This window comes from Coptis chinensis, chromosome 4 (genome assembly GCF_015680905.1).
Source record: "Coptis chinensis isolate HL-2020 chromosome 4, ASM1568090v1, whole genome shotgun sequence".
In the NCBI taxonomy this organism is placed as follows: Eukaryota; Viridiplantae; Streptophyta; class Magnoliopsida; order Ranunculales; family Ranunculaceae; genus Coptis; species Coptis chinensis.
Window position 1 is genome coordinate 105,038,286 of NC_141459.1, and position 9,435 is coordinate 105,047,720.

The window sequence follows — 9,435 nt, forward strand, 5'->3', positions numbered from 1 at the left end:
AAAAGCTGCTCGAGCTCCATTCTGTCTCTCCTTGATTTCGTTTTCCTCTGCCATTAGTCTTCAAAATCTCATTTCTTCTTTGTTGATAAGAAAAATAATGGCTGAAGCGATACTTTCTTCTGTCATAGGCCAGTTGGCCCCAGTCATTCGAAATGAAGTTGAACAGGAGGTGCGGTTGGTTGTGGGGGTTCGTAAAGAAGTAAAAAAACTCGACACTAAGCTTCGTTTGGTTAAAGCAGTGCTTGAAGATGCTGAAAAGAAGGAAATTCATGATAATGCAATAAATATTTGGTTGGAAGATCTCAAAGATGTGATGTATGATGCTGATGATGTATTGGACGAATGGAACACGCAGATTCTCATCTCGCGGATAAATGGATTTACTGTTGGCTCTCACGTGGCCAACATGATGCATTCCTACTTGTTATCTATGTGTGCTTGCTTTAAACATGTTGGCGTACGCCATGACATTGCTAAGAGGATTAAGGGCACAAGAGAAAGACTAGATGAGATTGCTCTCAACAAGGGTCAACTAAGCCTCGTTCAAAGTCATGGTCATGAGGAACCTTGACAATTCACTAGCTCTGTTGTGGATGTATCAGAGATATATGGTTGGGATCTTGACAAACAAAAGATACTACGATACTGCTTTGTGAGACTAGTCAACAAGAAACTCAGGTTTGTATACCTATCCTGTCAATAGTTGGAACTGGCGGGTTCGGTAAGACAAGTCTTACGCAGCTAGTGTTTAACGAAGGAACTATAACGACCACTTTTAGAGCTGAAAATATGGGTTTGTGTTTTTGATCATTTTGATCGTGAAAGGGTTGCCAGAGAAATCATTGAACAAACTATTGGGAAGCCACCAAATGTGGTTGGGTGGGAACCTCTGCATCAACTTTTGTGCAACTCAAGTAAAGGGAAAGCGGTTTTTGCTTGTGCTAGATGATGTTTGGACTGAAGATTCCGATCTTTGGGAGCCATTGAAGCTGTCTCTCAATGGTGGTGAGCAAGGAAGCAAAATCATCATCACCACGCGCAACGAGGTAGTTGCAAAGATGATCGGCTCAACTTACATACATAGGCTTGCACAGTTGTCAGATGATGACTGTTGGCACATATTTAGACGTATAGCTTTTTGGGGAAGAGCGGAAGAAGAGACTAAAAGATTGAAGGGAATTGGACAAGAAATCACGAAGAAATGCAAGGGTGTTCCGCTTGCTGTCAAGACATTAGCAAGTCAAATGCGATTCAAACAAGCAGAAGAAGACTGGATAGATGTATTAGAAAGTGACATTTGGGAAACGCAAGAAAGGAGTTTCTTACCTGCTCTTTTGTTAAGTTATCATACTTTGCCGCCAATTCTGAAACAATGCTTTATGTACTTTGCAATCTTCCCAAAAGACCACAACATACAGAAGGACGAGCTGGTGAAGCTATGGATGGCTCAAGGTTATCTGAGCTCTGATGGAGCAAGAGAGCTAGAGAGAGTTGGTGCCCAATATTTTGATGATTTGGTGATGCGTTCATTCTTCCAAGATTTTATGAAAGACAAAGTTGGAAAGATTTTTGGATGCAAGATGCATGATCTTGTACATGACTTTGCCGAGTTCCTCACAAAAACTCAATACTCTGTTTTGGTGAATAATGAAAACATCAGTAGTCCAAATGTTCGTCATTTGACTGTTGATGATATAGAGAATCCCTCTATATATGAGGTGATGAAGTTGCGCACATTGGTAGGTAAGTCATTCAAGTTAGCACCTTCTGCATTACTATTCCACCGGTTGACTTGTCTTAGGACATTGGTTTTGAGTCCTCAAGGCATATATTCTATGTCTGTCCTTGAAGTACTTCCAAGTGAAGTGAATAGATTATTACATCTTCGGTACCTTGATTTGTCAAATACAAAATTGAAGGAGTTGCCTGAGACAATGAGAAGTCTAGTTAATTTGCAAACATTGAAGCTTAACGGTTGTTATCTTCTTTGCAAACTGCCAAAAGGAATTGGGGAACTTTCTAACCTAAGATATCTGGAAGTTAAAGGCACTTTGAGCCTAAAGTATTATCCGCGAGGAGGCATTGAGAGATTGAGCCAGCTTCGAACATTAAGTAAGTTTGTTGTGAGTGATGGAAGCAAAGGGTCCGTGATTGGGGAACTAGGAAATCTCAATTTTCTAAAAGGAAGGCTAGATATTAGAGGGTTAATGCATGTAAAAAGTGTGAATGAGGCTAAACTTGCAGAATTACAGAAAAAGAAAAACATCCAGAACTTAGGGTTGAATTTTGGAGATGATCAATTCTTCCCTTCGTTCTCGAGCGAAGAGGAGATACGAAGGATGGAATGTGTTCTTGAAAATCTGGAACCACATAAAGAAAGCTTGGAACGATTGTTTATACGATACTATGTTGGCTTCATGCTCCCTTCTTGGATGTTGCCAGTCGAAGAATCTGTATTGTCCAATATTGTCGTCTTGTGGATTTTCCAGTGCCCAAATTTGAAGGTGTTGCCCGCTCTAGGCAAATTACAATTTCTTGAAGAGCTCTCTCTAATGGCTCTAAGTGCGATGAAACATTTGAGTGCGGAGCTTTTGAAGATTGGAAATGGAAATTCAACGTCTTCGTCATCGTCATCATCAGTAGTGCTGTTTCCAAAATTGAAAAAGCTTGAATTGTCTGGATTGCCAGAGTGGGAGGAGGAGGAGCATGATGTCCCAACAACAAGTGATAGTACTACTATCATTGTCATGCCCCGTCTTCATAAACTAGAGATTTGCAATTGTCCGAAATTGAAGGTGGAACCGCACTACCTTTTTCCTCCTCTGCTTGAAACTTTGAAATTAGAGTTCAATGTAGGTGTTCTTTCAAAATCGTTAATTTCCCTCACCCACAACAACAACCTCAAGGAACTTAAATTTTTAGCTTTTCCGCATTCCTCTCTCCCCCAAGGATTAAACCAACTCACGTCACTTCAAGAGTTGACTTTTTTGAATTGCGAATTCCTTGATTTCAAGTCAAAGGAGTTGAAACCACTCACCATGCTTCGCAAATTTCAAATCTACGACTGCCCCTATTATTAAGAGAGAACGTAGCAGAGAGGAGGACTGGAGCATCTTAACCCACATTCCCAACATGGTCATATATTGACAGCTTAGTTCTTGCACGATGACTTATCTCTCGAAAACAGGTGACAAACAATCCCAAATATTAACTTTTGAACTCTTAACTGTTGCTTAATGCTCTCAAGTTTACTCTTCCTTCGTAAATATTCACTTATTTAGCCTGGTTGCAGGGGACCTAATGAAGTGCCGAATCTTTTCTTGCCTCGCTCTTATCTAGTCAAGTGCAATTTTGTTTAGAATGGATGAATTCACTTCAGTGTTTTCAGAGATACAAGAGCATGTAGCTAGCCTTAAGTCACTATGGATGCCCTCGATGAAGTGTTTGGTGTGTTACTGACCTGCATATTGCATCATTTAGTTGATTTTAGGGAGATGGAATTGCTTGGTTTATGCTTCCTGCTTCTCTTTTGTCCATTTTGCAGTTAAATATGAAACCCAGATTGAGGATTGTACAATGGTTTCCAAATATGAAGGGGTGGAGTTTACCGTTGGTGATGGTGGGAGACTGGGAGTTTTGTACCTTACTTTAGGGTGAATACCAGTTGGTTATCTTTGTTGCGACTTCGCTAACAGGATCTGCATGTTCTGCCTTTGCAACCAGGTTAATTCATGCCCAGCACTATGGAACGCTGCAAAGACAATGAAGGGAGAAAAGGCTCTCCTAACAGTGAAGCTACAGTGTAAGTTTGCTTGAAACGGATATCACTGACTTGTAAAGATTGTGGAACCTGTCACTTACATTACATTTTTGTACATTCAAATTGCTTTGTGGAGATGGGTCGACCAGCCTCTGGTGTTGAAGGCGCTGTGCCACCAAGTGCCACACTTCTTATAACTCTTGAATTGGTTTCGTGGAAAACTGTGACTGAAGTAACTAATGACAAGAAAGTTATAAAGAAGATCATCAAGGAAGGAGAAGGTTATGAGCGTCCAAATGAAGGAACGGTGGATAATAAGGTGTATTAGATCGTTTTATATTATAGTAAAAAGTTATAGGAGTTCTTAGTGGAATGGGATACTTTGTAGTGTTCATAATATTATCTCATTTGTCTGACAGTGAAACTTATTGGGAAGTTGCAAGATGGAACTGTGTGTTTCTGAAAAGGGTCATGATGACGATGAGCTATTTGAGTTCAAGATGGAAGAAGGTAATTTTTCATGCCGGTGGATTTGGCATGCTTTCTTTGTTATCATGGTTAAACTTGATACTGAAGTATAGATTTACATTTTACAGAGCAAATTATTGATGGACTTGATAGAGCTGTCATGACAACAAAAGAAAGGGGAGGTTGCAGAGTTGACTATATGGTTTCAGTTCATCTGAATCCAAGCAAGAATTGGTTGTTGTTCCCCCGAATTCAAGGAGTTGAGCTTGAATCCTTTGTCAAGGTATCTACAGTGAGATTTCTCTTTGTACGGCTCTTGCAATGTGCTTGGTATGAGTGAGTTTGAAATTTTCCTTTTCTATGGTTAGGAGAGAGAATCGTGGGACATGAACACACCTGACAAAATTGAAGCTGCTGGTAAGGAGATAGAGGAACAAAATGTAACATTCAAAGCTGGAAAATATGCTAAGGCTTCAAAAAGATATGAGAAGGTAAGAGAGTTTTTAGTAGGATCGAATTATATTATTGACGATTTCATTTTATTGCAACTGACTGAAAATCTCCTTCTAATCAGGCTGGAAAATTTATTGGATATGACACCAACTTTAGTGAAGAGGAAAATAAACAATCCAAGGTTCTGAAGGTAAGCTGCAATCTGAAGAATGCAGCTTGCAAGCTGAAGCTATAGGAATACATACAAACAAGCAGAGAAGCATAGTGTTTCATTTTAAAGTGCTTTTCTACTGCCTTGCATTATGTTCAAACTATTGAAGGACCAAAGGACATCGTTAGGGGTTATCTTTCTTTGCATTTTTGTAAATGAATTATTGATTTGTTATTAATTAAGAGAAGAATATGGTGTTGTAATCCAGCCGCCTGTAGATGTTGTTTTACATGTGTTGGACCCTAGCACTTATCACAGGCACATGCATCTATGTATAACAAACACCCTATCATAGTATCTATGTAGTAAAACTAGTAATATGGGTGCTACGCAAGGTAATATTTTTATCTGTATAAGGATCTATATACTTCATTATGGTATATATTGGTACATCCTTATTTAAGAAATCAATGCTAAAGGTCGCTGCTCTTATGGGAAGTGTTGGATGAATGGGCATGCATCAAGTCTGAAATTCGGATGTAGTTTATTTGCAATAAGGGTTGGAGATTGTTGCGTGACAAACTCTTTTATGTGGCTCTTCACTGTTCCAAAACACTGAACAAGCATCAAGTTATTCAGGATACCATGAAACGAAAGTACAAAACATGGTGTTTTGGAAACACTTGATGGGCCGATACCATAATCAAAACTGGAGCAGGGGCCTTTTCGCTTTAGTCTGGATAAAGAGTAAACGGGTCTGGGTTCGCGGTTCAACCGTAAAGCCAAAATTGCAATTTGAGCTCACTCATCAACATCACAAACAACTTGGCACCAAAATTGTGAATTTTTTTTATGGATTTCTCATCATGGTTTCGAAAAACTCTGTTAAAAAATCACATACCAAAACCAACTCAACTTCCCACCACCCCAACCACCAAAAGTTCACAAAACAAAGAAGAAGAAGAAGAACTGGGCATAACAGAGCAGTTACAGAACTTCATCAAGTCATTCACCTTAGAAACATTCAAGAACTATTCTTTACAAGGTAAAATTTAAGTTTTGGTCTAAAAGTTTGGTATATAAGTTGTTTATTGAAAACAATAGACAATTGTTTGACTTTTATAATGTTGCAGATGGTCAGAAAACAAGTACAAGCAACGGGGATATTGTAAATAGTTCTGATAACAATCAACAAGACCTTAGTGAATGGCAAGAAGGACATGCTACTCTTGTTCTCTCCAAAGTAAAGGTATTAATGATGCTTTACATACTATTTTATGTATGCATGTTGTAAATATATACACTTTAAAGTTCAAAGCAGTGGTGGGAAATTATACTGCCCCCTCATATACCTTGCCTCCCTAACCTAGCTTCCTGGTTTCGTCCCTGGTGGAAGGGGATGCCAATGGGGAAGTTATTAACGACAAACTGATGTGCTCCAGAACAAGGGAGTTGTGATAGGAGAAAAGTAAGAGATTAAATTGGTATTTCTAGTGTCAAGGAAACTTGTTAAAGACTATAGACAACGATAAAATGCCTAAATGAGACTAGAATAGGAAGTATTAATCACATTACTGAAGCCTGGAGAAATGAAATTCTATGTGAGGATCTCTGAGCATCAATAAAGGGAGATAATGCGGAAGTAATTAAGCCAAAAAAAGTGCGCTTTGATTGGGCAGGGGGTTCTCCTTTAGATGTAAGACAATTGGAGAGACACAACACACAATTGCTTCACTAATTTGTATGTATTAATATAAGTTGTTAATCATACAGTAAAATTTGGTAGTTCACATTTTTGGGAAAGTCCTTCCAGCTCGGTCTCTCCCCCTATTAAACCCTCTTTTTTCTTGTTACTCTTTTGCTCTCCTCCCTTTAAGATGTTAAGCTGTAGGAACGTTGTATTATTTTATTTTATTTTTCTTCAAAGAGAACGTTGTATTAAGTACTACATATTCATATGTATATTTGTAATCAAGGATCCTTGTTTAGCAGGAACTATGTATACTGCATTAACTGTGAAAAAAGAATTTCCAGTAGTGTGCTTATCTGTGGCGCATGTAGTTTCTAGAGTTCTTCAGAGTTATCCTGTTTGTTGTTTCGGAAAAAAGTATTTTAAAAGTATCTTGCAGCAAATTTTACCTTTAAAACTCTGCGATATTAATATATAATAAGATGCAGTTGCAGATAAAGTAGTGGTACTGATATATGATAGAGAAGTTTGGTTCCTTACCTTTGTGTTGGATTTTAGTTGCTAAAGTGAAATCTTCATTTCCCATACCAATGTGTGTCAAAATCCGTATGTAGGACGTGCCATTATTGAACACACTTACCTTGCTTAGTCTTCTGAAATTATTAATCCAATAATCATTTAATCTCATATTCTCTTTCAGGAAATTTCACAGCTTAGATATGTTCTCTGTCCTCGCCACTTAAAAGAGAGAGAGTTTTGGAGAATATATTTTGCTCTTGTCAAGAACTATGTGACTCCGTAAGTATCTTCCTTATTCTTGAAACAGCCTCCCGATTGTGGAAAATTTCGCTGAAAGGAATTGCACATGCTTGGATACACTATTGATCACCTGTTTGTCATTTTATTTATTACTAGCCACTTTGGACCTGTAAATTACCACAAACATCTACCACAAGTTTTTCAACTTTTATGTGAGTCACAGTATCCAGCCTTCTAATGTCCAGGGAAGGGGTTTCCAATGACCTTAATTTCTTTACACCGTTCTCGGCCGTTGGTATCTCTGAGGACTTGTACCCTATTCATGACATGGATTCTGAAAGTTTGTTATGATGAATATTCTGTCTGAACGTTTGGCATGTTTTACACCTATTGGTTTCTATATACATGTTTTCCACTTTGTGGTTTTCATATACAATTTAGTAGTTCAAGGTTCATACCTCTAATAATAATGTCGTGTAACAAGAAACATTGGATGACTAGCTGTGTCCTTCCAATTGAAAAAGTTCCTGGGTGTGCGTACCATGACTAGCATGGATACCTCATTAGTCTAAAACACCGTTAATAGCTTCTCTGTTTCTCCTAAGGAGTTACAGCGTCTGATATTTTTAGAAATCAACAGCATTGATGAGATGAAATATCATAATTTGATTAAAGATACTTGTCTAATACTGTAGAAAATAATGGGCCCTACCAACATTCCCCAATTTTACTAGTAGAAGGCAGGGCAGGCAACAGACATCACCTGTTGAGGTCCTACCCTCCAAAGACTTCTAGAACAGAATTTTCTTTCACTTGGCGTAATTTTAGGCCAAGTAGTCGTAGGGGTTATGAATTGTTTAGCAACATGTAGTTTCATGTCTTTTCACCAGCACGCTTAAATTTTAGGCTAAGAAATAGTAGGGTGTTCGAAATGTATAGACTATAATGTGTAATTCCAGTCTTCTCAACTTAACAGATAGGCTTGAGTTTTTATTTTGTTGTTCTATTTTGGTTTTATTGTTTGTAATGTTATCAGTAGGTGAATTTGGTTTGTTTTCACCTGTCTAGTAAATATGTTATTTTTTCTCATTGTTGAATATTAGGTATGAGATCCGTGCTATACAGAAAGCAAAAGTAAGAAGGATTGGAAAGGAAGATGAGAAGATAGTGGCTAGTGCATATGAAGTGGAGATGGCAGAGACAAAGGGAGCAATAGCAGTGTCACCCTCTTTTGAAGAACACTAGTAGAGTTGTTTTTAGTAAATGGTGGAAACAGAGTTGGCAGCAAGTACAACTTAAGAGCACAGTGACCGACTATTTCCTCTTTGGTGAGAACATAGGTGTGTGTTGTGGTTTAGACAGGTTAACACTGAGAAGGAAATAGTGAAAATAACTCTTTAGATGGGAGCATTAAAGAGATACCAAGATCATTCAAGAGGAACATATAGCCATTTTTGGACTGAACCAGGTTCCAAAAGATCTGCAAAATACATCATTAGAAAGTTGTAATTACTTTGAAAGGGTGCATGATTGATTATTGACAATCACTATCATAGTTTGTTTTATATCATATTAAATCTGACATAGATCAGTTTTGATGTTTAAGAGATACATGTAAAATACAAGAAGTAGCAGACCTGATCAGGATCAGTTAACAATATGGGAATTGTCATTTATCATTTAACTGAGTTTTTCATGCAGTCAGTGTTTTGGATACACTTGTATACTAGTGTGAAGTTGTGAACCACAATTCTAGACCCAAAGTCCCAAACATATCACAGAAATTCGAGTCTTCACAGGTCAACCATATGAAAGACAAACGGCGGTTGTCCTAATAAGTAACGCTGTTAAACCAAACCAACACATTTCTCACCCGAACCAAAATAGAATATTCCCTTCAGAGTGATTTTTTGCTCCCAGCGGGATTTGCTCCAAGAGCTCCGAGCGAAATAGGAACCAGCCACGTGTCTACTAAAAAGAGATTGACAGTTATCAAATTTCTTTTTTTAGAAAAAATTTCTTAATTTGCCCCCACTAAAAATAGAAATAAATAAAAAAAAAATAATTAAAAAAACTCTCATTGTAAAATATATAGGAATTCTTTCCATCATTAGCTAAAGATTTTTTTTTTTCTTTTTTAGTTTGAAAGAAGTG

At 37.8% G+C, this 9,435-nt stretch overlaps 1 protein-coding gene across 1 annotated transcript; it reads left to right on the forward strand.

Annotated features, from left to right (window-relative positions):
• The first annotated feature begins 5,606 nt into the window (after positions 1 to 5,606).
• LOC147506587 (BSD domain-containing protein) lies at positions 5,607 to 8,981 on the forward strand. Its single transcript, XM_086558677.1, has 4 exons — positions 5,607 to 5,877; positions 5,966 to 6,081; positions 7,223 to 7,320; positions 8,385 to 8,981. The coding sequence occupies exons 1-4, from the start codon at positions 5,685 to 5,687 to the stop codon at positions 8,524 to 8,526; spliced, it is 549 nt and encodes a 182-aa protein (XP_086414803.1). The 5' UTR covers positions 5,607 to 5,684; the 3' UTR covers positions 8,527 to 8,981.
• Positions 8,982 to 9,435: the final 454 nt, after the last annotated feature.